This window comes from Salmo trutta, chromosome 34 (assembly GCF_901001165.1).
Source record: "Salmo trutta chromosome 34, fSalTru1.1, whole genome shotgun sequence".
Classification (NCBI taxonomy): domain Eukaryota; kingdom Metazoa; phylum Chordata; class Actinopteri; order Salmoniformes; family Salmonidae; genus Salmo; species Salmo trutta.
In genome coordinates, this window is record NC_042990.1 from 10,396,119 (window position 1) to 10,415,573 (window position 19,455).

Below are 19,455 nucleotides of genomic sequence, written 5' to 3' on the forward strand. Positions count from 1 at the left end.
CAAATCTAGTAGCCCTAAACTCTAACAGGCTCCAGATATCTATACTCTCTCTGGTCAAACACCAGTCCAACCTTAGGAGAAACCTTCTTTTTCATATCCATGCTCGGGTTTTGGCAGTGATGAGGCTTGCAGTCAATTGTGCTGAATGCAGGTAGGTTCTTGGAGACATGACAATTGAATTGTTTATAAGGCTAAAATAACTGGATCAGAGGCTATGTAGGCTACATTAGCCATCTTCATTTGACAGTTGAGGCTACAATAGATTGACATTTGGTTGGTAAAAACAGTAGGATAAATACACATGTAGGTAGAATCCATTCTCGGTTTTTTTCTCCCCTTGTAACAACGGACCAGTCAGTCAAACCACACAAAACGCACATAACCAAGTGTCTTTGCTGACAATGTCTTGTAGCCTACAGCAACACCCTGTTGCTTTTTCTGACTTCATTTCAGTTCATGGAAAATATCGGCTAGATCAATTGGCTGAATGAAACTTGATCTGAGGATACCAACAAAGAAAACAACAACAAAAAATCAACCGAGACGGTGTCGAAACAGACCAGGACTGGATTAAGGTGATTCGGAACAATCACACCTGCGCTGCAGTCTGCGCGCTCTGACAAATAAATACCCCGGGAGGCCACACCTTGCATACATAACATGGCGTACCGAAACTCGGGAGGAACCAGACGGTATTGTGTAGAAGTCAACTTCCATAACAAGTCTTGAGAAATCCAACACCGCCACCTCTGAAATCATGTATGACCGTGTTGATGAGCCCCACAATGTGCACGCGTTTCATATGGGACTGTGAAACGGATCTATATGGCACAGTTCGGTTGCCGATACCGAACATTTGAATGAACGTGACCCATTGAAACACATAAAGAAAAGGTAAATGGTAATACAAGGACTGGAGATTACAGAAAACAGGGTCAATGTTCATGGTTCTTACCTTGAATAATCAGAAGTATCCCCGCTGTCACCAACAAACTGTTTTTCATTGGTGATAGGGGGCAATGTTTAGCGTCTCTCGCCATTCTTCTAAAAAGACGAGGTGGATATAAAATCCCCAGCACCACACCACACCAGAACAGACTTAATATTCCTTGACTGATTGCTTCTCAATAAAAATATAGAATAGGACAAGTAGACCGCGAAACAGACCGGAGTCGGTGAGCTATATGTTTGATCTTCAGTCCGACGTCTTATTTTTCTCGATTTCAAATTAGAGTCGACTTGACAGTCACACAAAAACATTCAAAACCCCTCCCCGTGTGGGGCGGACGTAGTGCGTACAGGTATGTCTCTGGTGTTCGCTAAATGGCACCAGAAAAAAGTAACACTCATGTTCCGTGTGTCGGTTATTTCCACGAAGCATTGGCACGCATTCTGAGTGGGGGATTGGTTGTGATGTCACAATATGCTGCCTAAAACCAGAGCCATATATTAAGGGTGCGTTCGTAAATGCAATCTGGAGTGCCAGAGTACACTCAGAGTGCCCTCTGATCGTTCGTAAATTCAGAGCGTTGTCAGATTGTCCGTTCGTAAATTCGTCAGTTATTCTGCGCTCTGACACACTCAAACGAGATTACTCTGAAATCGGAGTAGATAGCCAGAGTGAATTTACGAACGCACCCTAAAATAGTTAGGACAACTTTTAGAATTGTGAATATTGTTCTAATTCTAGACATGAAATTACATAGCATTGTTTAAATATTCCCCATGTAATGGTTATGGTAAACTAACATGGCTGCAATAGAACGTTGAAGTATCATGTATCATGTTTATGCATCGTAATGCTCATTCTACACATTCCGTTGTATAGTCTTTTTTGTTTGTATATTCCCATGTAATATTAATGGGGAGCTAAAATGGCTATCATAGAATGTTGAAGTGTCATGTAAATGCACATAATGCAGAAACCGAATTGGTCTGATGCCACGTTCAAAATAACTGGAAACTCGGAAATCTCAGACTTCGAATTCAAAGCGTTCAAGACAACTGGGAACTTTGGAAAAAAACGATCTCCGACTCGGAATAACAAGTCCGTAAATGGGGCTTTTTTCTAGCGCTCTGACCTGAAGATCACTGACGTCATTATTTGACCTCGTTTTTTCCCGAGTTCCAAGTTGTCTTGAAAGCACGATGAACGTGTCTCTAATGGTGCTTTAATGACAGCTGGGAACTCAGAAAGAACGAGGTCAAATCATGTAGGCCTATCTTGTTATTCAATTTATTTCAACATTCTGTCATAAAGAGCACATGTTGAACTTAATTTAAATAACACGTTGTCCCATCTCATGAGGTTAAATAAAAAAAATGACTGTAGAAAGTGCATATTTATGTACCAAATAAAGTAACAGGGTTAATGGTTTCATCTTAAATCAGCCATAAATCTTGTGATAAGGGAAACAAATGGAAGAGTGTTGTGTGCAACAGGGAGGGGCAATTGAATACAAGCTTCAAAAAAAAAAAAAAAAAATTGTCTTGCCTGTCTAAGGCTAATATAGTTGATGGATAACAGTTGTTATGCTGGACTCACTGAATTTTCCAACACAAAACACCAGAAAATGGCCAAAAAAGAGTAGAAGCAGCTCACCTTCTTTTACACTGATTTGACTATTAGATGTTAAATGTTTCTTTTGGAAAAAAAATATTTCAAAACGAATAGTTTCACCATATTAAAAAGAGAGTTCAGTTAATATAACAGGGTTGACCTTAAAATGGATCACTAATCACTTGAAAGAAATAATCATCTTCGGGAAACGACTGTTCAAAGCAACAAAATAACTAGGGATCTACAATGACGGTGGAAATTTGGGAGAAAAGTTGGGGTTAAATGGATTAAAATCTTCCTGTATGTCACCGAGGGTGCATGGAGGGGCATGTCAAAAGCCTTTATTCATATACAAAAAAATGATTTATTGAATTCTCCATGTGGTATATATTAAAGGGCCCTTTATTAAATATAACAGGCTTTTACATTTTTCACTTAAAATATCAAAGGCACTCATTAAAAAAAAAAAAAATCACAATAGAGAACATTCTTGCATATTCCTCTGACCTATATGGATGGTGGATCCATTTTCTGTCTATTCGTCTATACATTTTTTCTCTGTAGGATATGGCATGGATGTTATCATAGTGTTAGACTACACAGAGGATAATTGGGCTATTTGAGTGGGTGGGCTCATGATGAATATATCTATGCTGAGACCACAGGTTGAGGCAGCATAGAAATCAAAATGCTTCAGTTAAAATGATCAGGTTGTGAAAAGCAATGAAGTTTAGGGATTTTCCTACCACCAACACTCATTCCTATGAAACATGACATTCAGGAACTTCCCCAAAATAATATTTGCAGAACAAATATTATAGCTGACCAGCTATTTCACAAGTATTCAGACCCTTTACTCAGTACTTTTTAAGCACCTTTGGCAGCTATTACAGCCTCGAGTCTTCTTGGGTATGACGCTACAAGCTTGGCACACCTTTATCTGGGGAGTTTCTCCCATTCTTCTCTGCAGATCCTCTCAAGCTCTGTCAGGTTGGATGGGAAGTGTCGCGGCACTTTCAGGTCTCTCTACAGATGTTCGATCGGGTTCAAGTCCGAGCAGTGGCTGGGCAACTCAAGGACATTCAGAGACTTCTCCCAAAGCCACTCCTGCGATGTTTTGGCTGTGTGCTTAGGGTTGTTGTCCTATTGGAAGGTGAACCTTTGCCCCAGTCTGAGGTCCTGAGTAGTCTGGAGCAGGTTTTCATCAAGGATCTCTCTGTACTTTGCTCCATTCATCTTTCCCTCGATCCTGACTAGTCTCCCAGTCCTTGCTGCTGAAAAACATCCCCACAGCATGATGCTGCCACCCATGCTTCACAGAATTGATTGTGCCAGGTTTCCTCCAGACGTGGCGCTTGGCACTCTACCATAAAGGCCTGATTGGTGGAGTGCTGCAGAGATGGTTGTCTTTCTGAAAGGTTCTCCCATCTCCACAGAGGAACTATGGATCTCTGTCAGAGAGACCAACGGGTTCTTGGTCACCTCCCTGTCCAAGGCCCTTCTCCCCCGATTGCTCAGTTTGGCCAGGCGGCCAGCTTTAGGAAGAGTCTTGTTGGTTCCAAAATTCTTCCATTTAAGAATGATGGAGGCCACTGTGTTCTTCAGGACCTTCAATACTGCAGAAATGTTTTGGTACCCTTCCCCAGATCTGTGCCTTGACACAATCCTCTCTGGGCTCCACGGACAATTCCTTCGACCTCATGTCTTGGTTTTTGCTCTGACATGCACTGTCAATTGTGGGACCTTATATAGACAGGTGTGTGCCTTTCCAAATCATGTCCAATCAATATAATTTACCACAGGTGGACTCCAAGTTGTAGAAACAGCTCAATGATGATCAATGGAAACAGGACGCACCTGAGCTCCATTTTCAGTCTCATAGCAAAGGGTCTGAATACTTATGTAAATAAGGTATTTCTGTTTAAATGAAACCTGTTTTTGCTTTGTCATTATGGGGTATTGTGTGTAGATTGATGAGAATTTTTATTTATTTAATCAGTTTTAGATAAGACTGTAATGTAACAAAATGTGGAAATAGTCAAGGGGTCTGAATACTTTCCAAATGCACTGTACATTCATTTAAATCCTCTGTTGATCAAATGTGGTATCGATTACAGGTTGGTGTTGTTCGTCCTTACATCATTTCCAAGATGTCACCTATTTAAATATTTTGCATAAACACACCTTCAGTAACCTTATGCATAAGTGTCGCTCAGAGGACAAAGTTGCCTCAGAATATGGCCCTGTGATTGGTGGTATGGCCATAAGCTGTGAGATACTTCTCTATCAGCAGTTCATTATCACAGTGGTCACCAGCTGACACTTTGTCTTGGCAATACTCTCAATCAAACACTCAATACTGGTGGAGCATCGAAAACCTTCTGTCCTCTAAACTAGTGACCCCCCCCCTGTGGGTGTACACAGCATACAAATCATCAACTACAGTGTGCCATCTGTTGTCAGTTTGATGCAATTGCGGCCACATATATCCCCTCGTGTTCAGGTCATCCTGGCCTTTGCTCCTCAATCTCCTTCCAGGAGGGAATAGAAATCAACTCCCACCCCCTGACTGGCTGTCAGCTTGGACCTCTATTGTGTTATTTACCCAAGATGCTTTGGTCCACCGCTGGAGCCAGGCAAGCTAACAAAGTGCTCTCTCCCTTATTGTTTTCTTTATACAGGAGCCCATGAATTTTAGATGTGGCCCTCTGTTTTCACTCCCATTCCAAGAAGCCACAAGGCCCATATGGTCTCCATGTGATTTGTGTGGATATAGATTCGAATGTTTTTCTATGAGGAGGGAAGGGGACCTGTAGGTTGCCAGATAATCTTTCAATCTGCAAACACATGGAGCGGTGGGTAAGAGGTGGCTGTCCATCACGATAAGGAGCCTGCTGACATGGCTGTGATTGGGGGTCGCAAACAGCAAACGGCAGGGGGCCAGAGCTGTGCCTGGGCAAAATGGAGGCAATGCTCACCATCACTCAACCGAGGGTAGATTGGGTTGGCCATATCATCTGCAACATCTAGCCGGTACAGATGTAGGTCAAAAGGGTCTTAATGCTTAACTTTAGCCCTGGGGTTTATTGGGGGTTTATTAGGGTTATCTCCATGGAGACCAAGGGGGCCATAAACAACAAAGTTAATACCTCCAACTACCACTGGAAATTAGTTCTGCTTGTGAACTTTAAACACTGAAATATTGCACTGTTCAATGGGTAATCTTTTTCAACTAATAAAATAATGTGATTATCTGTCCCAAAGCTCTGCCAATTGTCTGACTGGCATTACTGATGGCTCGACCCAACATTCTGTAAGGAGGCTTCAATGGAAGACTAGTCCTTCCACTGTGACATACAGAGCAACAGAAACACCATGCCTACAGTATCTCTGGGAAACTAACTGCCCACCAAAAAGTTGATTTGGTAAAACCATGTCATCAAAACAGATGACTACAGTAAATGCATCTAATGTTTACTGGCCTCTTCCATATCCCCCTCTCCGTCAGACCCTTTCCGTGCCATTTGAGAAATTGCCCCTGTGGCCAGAGATCGGCTCAGAGGAATGAGATTGATTTAACAAGCTGTCGCTTAATGTGATCGTGTATCAGCCGGAGCAACACATTTAAGTGCCGTACATCTTAGCCGGTGGCAGCCTCCTTCATTTTTTGAAGCGTTGATCTCCCTCCTCTCTCCTCCTCCCTCCATCTTTTCCCTCCCCCTCGATGACTTCCTTCTCCCCCCTTTCTTTTCCTTCCGTCATTAGAGTTTACCCCTCTCCCTTTCCCCTCCCCTATTAGCTGAGTGTCGCTTTGGTAAACGCACTCCAAGGGAGCAGCAGATAATACTGTTCGCTTTAATTAAAGACATTAAAGGGCTAGAGAGACATGGAGCCCCAGGGAGGAAGTGTTCTCACACCTCCTGAAATATTCTTAATTTCTTCCCCTCCCGCTCTCATTCTATCTTCCATTCTCTCCATCTCTCTCCCACTCGTTTCTCTTCCTCTATCTGTTTCTCTCTCGGTGTCTCCGCCACCTCATCCCTGGTGTTCTCCGACTCGTGAATATCTTCATTAGTTTAGCACCGTGGACTTTGTTTACAGTTAATGAGTGTTTTCCCTGCTCATTTATTTCCAGTACGCTTGTTGCTGGGTTTAAGAAACTGTGTGGGTTTGAGTTTCAGGCACAAGGGTGGTAGCTGTGTGTTTGTGAATATATACTGAGGCTCATATGTGTGTGTGTGTGTGTGTGTGTGTGTGTGTGTGTGTGTGTGTGTGTGTGTGTGTGTGTGTGTGTGTGTGTGTGTGTGTGTGTGTGTGTGTGTGTTTACAGCTTCTGTGAGTTGGCATTTGTCTCACCTAAAGTGTATAAAGTGTAGGCTTTTGTCCTCATGCTGAGAGAGCCTCTCCTAGAAGGCGTCGTTGCATCTGGTCCATCTTGTTTCTCCATATTTAGCCATTTTACACATAATAATTGTGCATCTGTTCTGTTCCCTGTATGGCGTCACTGGCTCCTGTTTGTGTGTCCGCTCATCCACTCCTCATCCACAATGCACAGCTCACACAAACACAACGTCAGGAAGGCGCTTTCTGATTGTCTCACATCCGCTCAGCACTGCTCCATAAATAGAAAACCGTCTCCCCAGGGGTGAAAACAATGTTTGGTGGACAGATTAAAGGGGGGAGAGCTCATTGAGTGAGGGGCTGACTGGCTAGATGGGTGAGTCTGGTGAGATTGTAAGTCCTTTTTCATTTCCTCACATTCTCCCAGTGTGAGAGGGCCTGTGAGTTTGACATCCCTTGTGCTTGACTCATGTCCGCTGCTTGGCCCCTCTGCCATGTGAAGTAGTAGGCCTTTTACTCCCATCACATATAGACTTAGCAAAAACAATTACTGGGAATGGATTGAGGCAAGAACGCTAATTTACTGTAAGCAGCAGCGCAGATGCAGAGCAAGTGTATCACATAATTGGCAGTTCAACAGACTTCACTCAATCACGTAAAAGACTTAAATCAATTACAGAGAGAGAGCTGATACAGCCTACTGGGAGGATGCGTTCTCTTTCTTCATTACAAGCAGCGGATTGAGAGAAAGTGCGCCACGTAATTGGTAGTTCAACAGCAGTTTGCCCTTGTGGAAGACTAAGTAGGCACTGCTTCGCGTCCTACAATAAAGCCCCCTGTCGTTGCGACCATTTACTTTCATCCACTGAGAAAAAGCCGTGCTACCTGTGGGAAGGTGAGGCGGGAGCCGCGGAATGTTAAATTGACTAATTGTTTTGCATTCCCCAACACAGAACCCCGTAGGTGCAGTTAAACACAATCTTGTTTAGAGATTCACAATAATAATGAACTGCTCTTGTGATGTTAACCTCACCACCCCAGATCACTCAAATACCAAGACGCTAGAGGGTTGATATAGCCAAATTGATTAGAATAATAATAAACTGTTCTTGTGATGTTAACCTCATAACCCCAGATCACTCAAACATTACAGTGCAGATATAGCCCCATTTGGTTAGAGGTTAGGATAGACTGGAGACTGATGGTTGTTCTGTTTACCACCTGTGGACCATGTTCAGAGAATGAAGCATGCCACCCACTGTGAGATGCTGCTGTGTGAGTGATGGCCTGTGTGTGTGAGAGAGAGAGAGAGAGAATTTGTGTGTGTTTGAGCCTAAGCATGTGTGTTCTTATGGGTGGCATGACTCATTACATTTATATTTTACCTTTATTTAACTAGGCAAGTCAGTTAAGAACAAATTCTTATTTTCAATGACGACCTAGGAACAGTGGGTTAACTACCATTGTTCAGGGGCAGAACGACAGATTTGTACCTTGTCAGTAGCTGGGCTATAATGCTTGTGGTTCAAAGTTGCAACTCATTCTCAATAATGAATAAAACACTGCCAGTAACAACAGGTTCTAAAAGTACGATTCTAAAAGATTTAAATAAATCACATTTAGCAGAACCGAGGAGAGAATGTATTTATTACTTATCACCACAGGCGGGCAACGGGATAGAGATAGTCCATTCATACATTCATGGCCCTGTTTCGAGCTGACCAAAATTGTAGTCAGAATACTTAACTTGGGATCGAATCAGCCTGGAACACATGAAACATTTTATAAATCAGAGGGGTTGGGTTAAATGCAGAAGACACATTTTGGTTGAATGCGTTCAGTTGTACAACTGACTAGGTATCCCCCCCTTTTTTCCTTAATATGCCAGTTGTAGGGGGATGGTCATCGCACATGACCAGGCTTTCGCACATGACCGCAGGTAACTAACTTTGATGGATGGCCGTGTTGTCAGAGGGAGGGGAGAGTAAGTGTCGTGGTAATTGGACATGCCACTTTAATGGCAGCCTATCTGTCATTAGGCTCATCAGAGAGGGCTTAACACGCTGCCCAAGCATACAACACATCCTGGTATCACAGCATTTGGGCGGCAGGGTAGCCTAGTGGTTAGAGCGTTGGGCTAGTAACCGAAAGGTTGCAAGTTTCGAATCCCCGAGCTGACATAGTCCTATAATGCTATCAGACATTCATTTCCGCGGCCCATTAATATTGTTTGAGTGTAATTGATACACTCATTAAATTGAACACAAGGCTTATGAACAGTACGCTCATTGTGTTCCAGGCAATTTACCTCTCAGGCTGAACTAGTGAGTAAAATGTTATTCCCTCCTCTCCTGACTGGTGCTGGAAGCCCACCAAACCAGGGTCAGGATGGGGTCGGGAGGAAATAGTAAGCGTCTCATATCCTGCGCTGAGGGCAGAAACAGGTTCTTAGGGGGAAGTGGCAGCTGCTCCAGAGTGATCCCATTAGGCTTCAGTTAAGCCTGTGTGCCAGTCACACCACACCTCTCAGGAACCAGAGCACATATGGACCAAACTCAGTTTGGCTGGTGGTGTCTGACAATATTCTGTGCCAATAAATGCACTGTAATCCATCCATTCCAAGCCTATTTTGGCCCTCGCAGTAATGTATCTCGCCCGCATGCGTTCAAAAGATATTGAATTCTTTTTGAATTGTGTAATAAAAACATATGATAATTGGGAATGGCTGCATAAATATATCCAGACGTGTAGTTTTATACCAGACACTTTTAAGTGACGTCAAAAGCCATAGAGCTCACTTAAAAGAACAAGACAGCCCTCTGCTGGCAACAAACAATAACAACGTGAAATAGCTTTTTAGCTCCATGTTCTCATTACCACCCTCCCGATAACACTACTGCATTTTCCCTCAGACTACAATTATCGGAGTCAAATAGATGTTCCACTCCCTATCGTCTCATTTCCAATCGCCTCCAAGGTTCCCAGAATTAAACCCGGCCTGTTGCTGTGGCTGGCTGAAAAAAGTGTTGCCATGGAAACACAGACAATGTAGTACTCTTCCTTGAGAGTCGGGCAGCTTTTTTCTTCTCCTGCTCTATAATCTATTCCCCTGGCCGTCTGAGGCTGTCTGCAGAGATCTGACTTGGTATCGCGTTAACCATGGGCTTTAGGGCACACCTCACTAACCTGAGAGAAGACGTACTCCAATCGGAGAAAGAAAATCTGGATGAAAAGCTATTAGAAAGGCCACAGAATGTTATCGCGACTCATAACCCAGAGCCGTAACTAGATGGATATGTACCCCCAGAGGGCCGAAGTTTGAGTCATTGGTAATATCACGGTGAATTGAAAAGAAACTTCAGCACGCTGGGTGACCTTGATGCTCCGCAGAAGATCAATTAAATCCGTGAAGCTGCCGCATCAAGATCACCAGTGTGCGGAAGTTTCTTTTCAATTTTGCACCGTTTTTAACCGTTCGCCTGGTAATTCAATAGCCAATAAGTGTGTGTGTGTGTTATACTTTCTCAATACGACTCACGGTGAACAGACGGACTTGTGAACTACAGGTTGAAAAATATACTCCATCAACACATTTTTAAATACATTTTATTTCTTCCCTAATAACGTTGAAGAGAAACATCCAAACTGTAACGCGCTCTCGCGAGCTGATCTTATAAATCATCAAAGTGAAGACAGCGTGAAATATTTTGTGACCATACATCAGGTGTAGCAAACCCTCCTGGAGAGCCGGCTTTTACTCCAGCCTTACTATGTCACACCTGGTTCAGCCAATCAGGATCCCGAGGAGCAACTGGTGAGTTATAGTAGGGCTGGAACGAAACCCTGCAGAAGGTTTGGCCGTCCCTGTTCTACAGAGCTGAAATCTAGTCGTGTTTTGGACAGATATGCATACATAGTTAGATATATAAATCGAAGTCATCCGACAGAAGAAAAAAATAAAGTCGGCATTTTATAGATCGATATTAACACGACGACAGAGTGTGAACGCAGAAAACCCACGCTCATCTTTTTGAGTTGACATCTTTACCGAACGGGACAGAATCAAGCTCAGCAGATCCTTGCTCGATTATTCGTATTGTGTGATGAGAGCATTGCGATGCATATTGTGTTACGGCAGATATGAATTTGGCGAATTCTCCAATACCACCTTCATTTAGCCCCATCAACAGCAGGGTTATTCACAACCCAATATGGAAGTACTTCATACACAAAGTTAAAAACCTACAGTCTGTCACTGTAAGCCTACTCGTTTCGAGACTTGTACTGTTCACCAGAGTAGCCTGTGTGCGGCTAAAATAGTTCAGTTCATATCAGTCCCCGGGGTTACCACCGCTAACCCAAGTTGTAGCTTTCACTGGATTCCTCAAACCGTTGCTCAACATCAGAGCGAGCTTGGATGAACACTTTGAAAAATGTCAGTTAAGGGCAGCCTCTAACCATTAGGTACATGAGACCCATCCTACTGTTCATAAGAGCCTCAGTCGCAACTTAAAACACCTCCACGAACACTTTACAACATCTATTTTGATCATACCATCCCCATTATCCCAAAAAATCTATGTATCGTTTCCCCCCCCATAATTCATTGTGGTATGATTAAGGCATTAAGTGTACTCTGGTGTAGGGGTCTGTGACCCACTCCTGCTGTATCAGCGGCAGCCACAGTGGAAGTCTGCGTTGGGGTCCAGCAGGAGGTTCTTGCGGTCGCAGTGCAGGCAGTCCAGGTGGTACCAGGCGTCGCAGTCGTCACACTGGACCCACTGCACAGTCTCCTGCTGGGGCAGGCGGCAGCGAGGCGCGGCACACGGCTCCACCCCCTGGGACACTCCCTCCACTTCGTCTTCCGAGGACGACGAGGAGGAGCTCGAAGAGGACGACGAGGAGGAGGAGGAGGAGGAAGATGAAGAGGAAGGAGGGGGAAGGGAGGGCCGCGGAGGAGGGTGCTTCCTTGGTCTGCCCCGCCGCTTGCTGGGAAGGAGGAAGAGCGAAGTGTCACATTCGACTTAACATATTCACTATATATCACAAAAAATACATATTTGAGAATGTGAGGTGAGAACGGAGCATATTCGTTTACAGAGAAGGAAAATGTTCAATGAGAAATACTAATATATGACAGAGCAATGTCACTGTTGTCTGGATGCTGTCACATGAGGGCATTCTTACCCAGAGGTGATGTGAAATCTGGCAAACTGCCCTGCCCGTCCTCGATCCTCTTTGCAGATCCTCAAGGATGGAGACCCCAGGGTGTAACTCGTTCCTCCCACCACCATAGGGGAGTAAACTGGGGAGCTGTGAGCCCGTTGCCTGCCCCGCCCAGAGGATGGCGGCGAAAAAATATTCTGCTGGCGAAACACAGAGACGTTCACATTTGGACCAGTCCTTTGATTGTTTGGGTCGATCTCCCGCCTCTGACTGATGTTCAAGGAAACATGGTTGAGTTTGCCGTTAGCGACGATGGTGTGACAGTTTGCGATCGGTTTGGGCGCAGGCACGCGTTTCAGTTCAAACTGGCGTCGTACATCCTGGTCCGTTTTGGGTAAATGAGCATGGAAACCCTCAGATTCTGACTTGTAGAGGCGCCTTCTCTTCGTCCCACTCGGCCCGTCCTTCACTCTTTGGTGGTTCCTTGGCTCGTCCGAGCTGTCATCCTCCAGAAGGACAGTGTGGGCTGACTTGCGTCTGCTCTTGGATGAGGGCGGGAGTGACTTGGATGAGGCCACAGATGTAGTGGGTGGAAAGGGAGGAGGGGTGGAGGGCGGGACCAAGGATGTAAAGGGCACGGAGGTGGAGCTTGTGTCTGCGATATTGCCGTCACACCTCTTAAATGTCCAAGGAGTCCCAGTCATCTTGCTCAGGCTTCCGATGGAATTCAGAATGACAGTCGCCCTGTTGAGATCCAAGTTGGCCACCGCCTTGCGGTCCAGGCTCGTTCTGATTCGGTTCTTCAGGTCGGAGGAGAAGGTGCCGGCCTTCGGGATGGTGATGGCGTCGAAGTCCAACGGCCGCACGCTAACCTTCTGGAAGAGGAAGTAGAACTCTGGGCTCCCTCTCTCTGATTGGCCGCCGAAGGTGAGCGTGTCACCATCTGAGAGCTCCCATTGGACACCTGGTTGCAGCCGGACCTCATTCACCCAGGTACCTGGCATGGGAAGGTGGAGGAGAAAGCTCAGATGAAAGGCTAGTAGAATAGAATTGAATGAGACCTAAGGAAACTAAACAAGTGTGTGTGGTTATAGAATATGTTACAAGAAATTAACGAAATAAAACATTAATTCCCTCCCAAAGATAGAATGACAGACATCATATCAGACTAAATCACAGTTATGTGTCTCTGATGGTGATTGTTTGAAGAACGGTGTACTGTAATCATGTGGAACTCACCATGGCTGCTCCGGTCCTTTAGCTGCACCTTCCAGCCCCCCTCGGCTGCTCCCTCCGCCTCCCTCTCAGCATGCAGCTCGGCATGGATACGAGACACGGACGTCGAGTCCAGTGTGACGTCACACAGCTCTGCCGCACGGCCCAGCCGGAACACCGAGCGGGTCAGCGCAGGCCGGAACGTGTACAGGTCCCGGGCTGAATCCGTAGAGGACGAGCCGATTCTCAGCAGCTGGAAACACGGCTGGACTCCGGACAGCATGGCCACGACTCACCGATGCCCACCCCGGTCAGTTACTTTCTTACATAGAGCGTTCCATGGCTTAAATAGCACTTAAGTCAGTGAATGTGATGACAAAAAGCCGTCTCTAACGCTGTTAAAAGCTTGGTTCTTAGTATGTGGTGTTGAATGAATTTGACAAGATTAAACATATACTCTTGTTTTAACAGTAAAAACGTATCGTATACAATCTATAACCTGCACGGTTATTTGCTGAGTAATGTCACCTAAATATCAGTTGTAATACCGTGTACATTTGACTAAGCTAACTAATTCGTAAATTGACACGTAAAGGCTGGGAGCTAGAGCTGGCAGCTTGAGGTGGTTCAATCTGAAAAGACAGAAGAGGAAACGTTTGTAAGACAGCATGCCCATACGACTCACTCAGCCTGTCTACACCATCGATAGTTAATTGATTATATTAGCAATATAAATGAGTTATGACTATTTCATATTTAACACAAGTGACAATCTATGGATTGATTGCAATTTAGCATCCTATTGCTTAGTGATGGGGAGTAAAAAGTAGATAGTTACTACTTTGGACTATATTATATCGATACTTTGACTACAAGTATCGATTTGTAAATCTACCTTTTGGTAGGTAGTGTTAGCTAGCGCCAGTCGGCTGTACCTTTGCCAAAACTCTGGTACAGTATTTTTTTTATCCTATAGCTTGTTCTCCATCTTTTTAAAGCGAGCCTATTTTCAGAACTTATTTCCACGACTGATCAAAGCCAATTTTCTCATGCTCTCTGCAGAAGACATATAGTGAGCGATATGTTTGGGACATTGAATCACAATATATATCGTATTGGCACCTAAGTATTGCGCTGTGAGGTCCCTGGCAATTCCCAGCTCTATTGCCCTATCTGGCGGCCCGCGGGCCCCCCTTTTGTAGGCCCGCAGATCAATTTCCAAAAACCAATACACACACCACTTCCAAAAATATATTTTAGGAACTCAAAATCGGGATCTCAGCTTACTGCTGAGAGTTAGAAAACACAGATGCAATTCCAAATTTGGTTGTGCATCAGCAGTTTCTCTTGTTATGTCAGTCAGAATTGCAGAAAGGCTACGTGCCAGGTCCTGATCACTGTGGCCTCTCATGATGAGTTCAGATTGTGGCCCCCATCAAAGTTGCCCATAGCTGCACTCTGTATCTCAGAAAAGTGGCATAAATTAAAAACATGCATCAAAATAGACTTTTACATGTAATTGAATTGTAGGTACTACCTTGCCGTTATGAGCATTCACCAATTTGATGCACGTTGTTCTATGAAAAACGAACAAACTGCATGTTAGCTAATAGCTAACGTTACTGTATGCCTGACAGTGCTGCTGATTTGCTAGTGTAGCACAAAGCTCATGCGGTGAAATGGCACAGGGACAAAGCAGTGGACAACAAGTGGGAACTAGCTAAATTACAACGAATAGTTTTGCCAAGATGACTATGCAAAATGTCCACAAACTAAACCATCGTTACACCGATTAAGAGGTGCATCATATTAAGATGTCAAAATACACTACTCGGAAAAAGCATTTCACAATCAAGGCGTAGACAACTGGATAGTTCCTGTAATCCACATTGAAAGTCATACCTCCACAAAAGTGGCTCGAATCTGGTGCACTTGAATTCTTATCCACTGTCTAAATGTGATGCTGCCGATGGTTCAAAACGGTCTACATACTTTAGTCTTTTGATAACTTATGTCCAATTTAAACGTCGTTGTTTGCTGAACGGAGAATTTTCGCGTTCTTTTCCCCCAGGAAGTTCTTTGAAATTTGGCGCGCCATCCGGGCTTCCTTGCGCTTGATTCACGCCATTTCCGCCCGCCTCTGTTCTGTCACTCACATCTGTTGCATCGTTTTAAATGAAACTCAGTCACTGCAGAGTGCTACTGTAGCTACCTTGGCCAGCTACTACATATAAAACTCGTAGTTAGTTAGTTGATAGTCTATGGTGTCTGTTGATTTAAGGGTTTCCTGTAATTAACACAGGAAATTATTCAAGAAAAATACATTGATAAGGTTTTTAGAGCGTTTCCTACCATGCGGGTTCCACCTTAGAACAGTGCACTGCAGCACCTGCAGTAGCAACAGGTTGTAGGCCTACTACACCAGATAATGTGATATAACCAAAGACTGTTGGTGTCCATTACTGAACGTTACAGGTTGTAGGCCTACTACACCAGATAATGTGATATAACCAAAGACTGTTGGTGTCCATTACTGAACGTTACAGGTTGTAGGCCTACTACACCAGCTAATGTGATATAACCAAAGACTGTTGGTGTCCATTACTGAACGTTACAGGTTGTAGGCCTACTACACCAGCTAATGTGATATAACCAAAGACGTTGGTGTCCATTACTGGACGTTACAGGTTTGCCTATAAAAAAAACAGCGCCATATATTTTTTTCCATCTAATCTGCAACTCTCTTTGTTCTTGATTCTGGAAAATAGTTTCTTATACGTGACGGTATCCAGTTGCAGGTGGTTCTACAAAAAAAACTGCAAAAACTAAGAAAGGTTCCTTGCCATCTTAGCTGCCGCACATCTAGAATTTCCCAGCATCTTTGTCAGAACAAGTCCTTTCTATGCGACATGGCCACATGTAGAAGTAGGTGACAGGGCGACTAAAACAAAGATGCATGCAGTAAGCATATCTCACTCGATACAAAACATGTATTTACTATCTTCCTGAGTTTTATATGGTGTTTCTAGAACCACCTGCAACTGGATACAGACATTTTGTAAAGATAACTGTTTTCCTGAATCGAGAACAAATAGAGTATCACCAAATGCAGGTTAGTAGAAAAATTGTTGGTGAAGTTTTGTATAGGCAAATTTATAACATTCAGCAATGGACACCAACAATCTTTGGTTATATCACATCATCTTGTGTAACAATCTTTAGAAACCTCCAGTAGGCCCTAGGTCTACACATTACAGGAGGAAACTCGATTCACATCCAGAATTTGACTTCATTATGGAAATTACTTTCCCAACCCTCCTACACTAAGAATGTTCCCTAGTGAGTTTACCTCAGCTCAGTATTTTCATTATATTGGAAGAATATTATTGCAGACATGGCACTGACACAAGACACAGTTATGGCATCCTTTTCCATCTGTCTCTTCAAAATCCTTTAATGGACATTGCTCATTCATTACAGAAAAAATTCTGTAAATTTTTTAATTCTGTGCATGATGCCAAAAGTATAACATTTTCGAAATGGTTAATTCTAGCATACAAGGGCATAGTTGTTCGTACGTGATAGCGAAGTATTATAAAAGTCAACGATAATATAGCTAGAGAGCCAACAGTATGAATTCTGGACTTAAACCTAACAGGCAAGTTTGGAAAGTAATTCATTTTAAATGAAACAAAACAATAAAATGCAATCATAACAACCAAGGTTAGCATGCATCATTTCATTTGCAGAAGCAGTTTTCCTGAATACATCTGACATCTTTTCCCACCAAGGTACCTGAAATAAACCTGCCAGGTAGGTATACCATTCAGCTGAATTCAGCTATGGACTTCGGCCTTGTGAACTCAACCCTGAAGTAGATAAAATGGACATATATTGCTGAATACTAAATACTACTTATAATGAATGGTCGTACTTTGTAATGAATGGTCATACTTTGTTGCCGAAATCCCAAATTTTTTACCTGTATAGAGCATAAAGTCACTCCGAGACTTACTCTCAACTCTGGGTGACCATTTGTTTACATACCATGTTGGCTGACATCAATATTAAGGAAATAGAATCATTGTGAAAATTGCAGAGGTGATTTTGTAATGGCTTTTGCGGGCGACGTGTACATTATTCCAGTCTGAGCCATAGTAATATTGACAATGAGAATACCTCTTTGACTGCATGAACAGACACCAAAATGATAGTATTTACATTGCAATTTAAATATTACAGTATTCCTGCTGTCTCACAGGCAACCTACGGCTCAACATGCAGCAGCAGTTTTGGGGTAGACTATAGCTGACAGCAGTTATCTGCATAAGAAGAAAAAAGCGTAATATTAGTTAAAGTAGTCGTGATACTAAGAGTTCTTATGAAATGTTCAAGCATGTCTAGCGGTTTCCCAAAAAACATTCTGAGGTGCGGATACTATCGTGTGATACTCTAGGTAGATGATGTGTGATGCAAAAGAGAGAAGAGAATGAGAGACTGAAAAATAGGCATTTTACTGCTATTATGTCTCCTCGATCACTCAGTCTAAGGCATCTCCTACATTACGTGTATCAGTATAACTACTGTGAACATAGTGAAAGGATAAATTACCCAACTCAGGGATATAAAATCTTGCATAACTTTGCAGTAAGAAACAGTATTGGCTATACACATGCAATATATCTCGGCTATATACAAGAGTGCTTGAAAGTGAGCTTTGGGTAATATTTGTAAGGTAATATTTTTAGATATATATATTTCTTTCTTTTTTTCGGTGCTAATGCGTAGATATTGCTCAAGATTCAATGAAAAATCAATCCCCCTTCAATTAGTTAAAATAGAAATGGGTCAAATGTACCTCACCAGGCCATGGATTCAGTAGCTTGTTGCCTGATATGAAAGGGATAGCTTTAAAGGTAGCTTTTACATTGTTTTTAGTCAAAGTTGACATCCATCCTAATCCAATTCTAAATAATTAGTGCAAATTCAACACCAATTGAACACAAATCTATAAAAAAATTATATTCTACAAAACCAATATAATAGCCGATAGAATATCAACGATCAAGTAGCTACATCATATATGATGAATTTACACGTAAGATATTTATTTACGCCGTCCAGTATTCTCATGTTGTATTAAAAACAATTTAACCTTAATTTTCAACAAAAAAAGGAATGTAGAATCATACTTTTTATTTTGTAGGTAGTGTTATTTACAATAGCTGCAATTCAACATTTTTGTTCTACTTTTAACTGTTTCTCATGTTATATTTGTGCTTTTTCTTTCAGACACCAATCATGTCTGCCTTACTCCATTGAGTTCCACTCACGGACATCCGAAATCGGTCACAACACGAGGTAGCGATATTGCTAGCAGACGCTGTCCCCAACATCAACTATGCCGCGTCCCAAAATGCCTGGGACTGTTACACCCCTTCATTCCCTTTGTTTTGATCTTTTTAACATGAGCATGTATACACACACCAATTATCGACATACAGAATGCCCTCGTTAATAATATGCAGAACCTGATTGGACTAGAGTTGAAACCAATGGGAAGCTTTAGTGGAATGGTTTGTCAGACGACGTAATGGGTGTATTAATATAGTGTTACTGAAGCAAATAGACTGATGGTGGATGTCATTGCAATGTATATTTGCGGAAAATGGACAGATAGACATCTCTCACTGATGTTATCTGAACGGTTGGCGAACGGTTCTGCGTTTTTCCTGTTCAGACTGAATATATTGAATAGATCCGGGATATTAGGCCTATCTGACAGTACAATCCTCATAGAACTTAGACAATACAATAATCTAAGAAATTTCAACAGTTCAGCAATCACGATGTTGGATTAAGAATCATGTTCTGTTTTGCATTGTGACTTTACCGCTTTATTATAATCAAGGCATGCATCCTCACCTATCTGAAATACAATGCGTTTGAAAAAATGTTGTACTGAATTGAGATGAAGTAGCGACTGTTATTCGTTTAGAGATTCTGGGTGGGATGTTTGGTTCAAATAAATGAATCTGACAGCACATATTGTGTTGAAAGGAAATGTGCAAACCTTCTCCCATAAAGACCGTGATGAATGCAGCAGCAAGGGCATTGAATCTTAATAACTTGCTGGCTTTGTTGGCGCGCCAATCTCAGTAAGCGATGTGTTT

The 19,455-nt window shown here is 42.9% G+C and overlaps 2 protein-coding genes across 5 annotated transcripts in view; both read right to left on the reverse strand.

Annotated features, from left to right (window-relative positions):
• Nucleotides 1-1,428, reverse strand: part of LOC115173533 (poliovirus receptor homolog) — an 82,697-nt gene extending 81,269 nt beyond the window's left edge. Inside the window, exon 1 of one of the 2 annotated variants that reach the window (XM_029731713.1) lies at nucleotides 956-1,410. In XM_029731713.1, coding sequence (XP_029587573.1) covers nucleotides 956-1,040 — 85 coding nt within the window. In that variant the 5' untranslated portion in view covers nucleotides 1,041-1,410. Of the gene's footprint in view, nucleotides 1-955 lie in introns of both variants that reach the window. The other variant, XM_029731711.1, reaches the window with a different exon arrangement.
• A 7,103-nt stretch (nucleotides 1,429-8,531) lies between these two features.
• On the reverse strand, nucleotides 8,532-15,367 carry LOC115173534 (transcription factor 19). Of its 3 annotated transcripts, XM_029731715.1 has the most exons (5): nucleotides 15,185-15,367; nucleotides 14,820-14,859; nucleotides 13,307-13,914; nucleotides 12,089-13,064; nucleotides 8,532-11,890 (listed from the first exon to the last, which is right to left on the reverse strand). In XM_029731715.1, exons 3-5 carry the CDS (start codon nucleotides 13,563-13,565, stop codon nucleotides 11,572-11,574), a joined length of 1,554 nt encoding a protein of 517 aa, XP_029587575.1. In that variant the 5' UTR covers nucleotides 13,566-13,914; nucleotides 14,820-14,859; nucleotides 15,185-15,367; the 3' UTR covers nucleotides 8,532-11,571. The 3 variants fall into 3 exon arrangements, with proteins under 3 accessions (XP_029587575.1, XP_029587576.1, XP_029587574.1); XM_029731716.1 differs by lacking the exon at nucleotides 14,820-14,859 and having other exon boundaries at nucleotides 15,275-15,367; XM_029731714.1 differs by lacking the exon at nucleotides 14,820-14,859.
• Nucleotides 15,368-19,455: the final 4,088 nt, after the last annotated feature.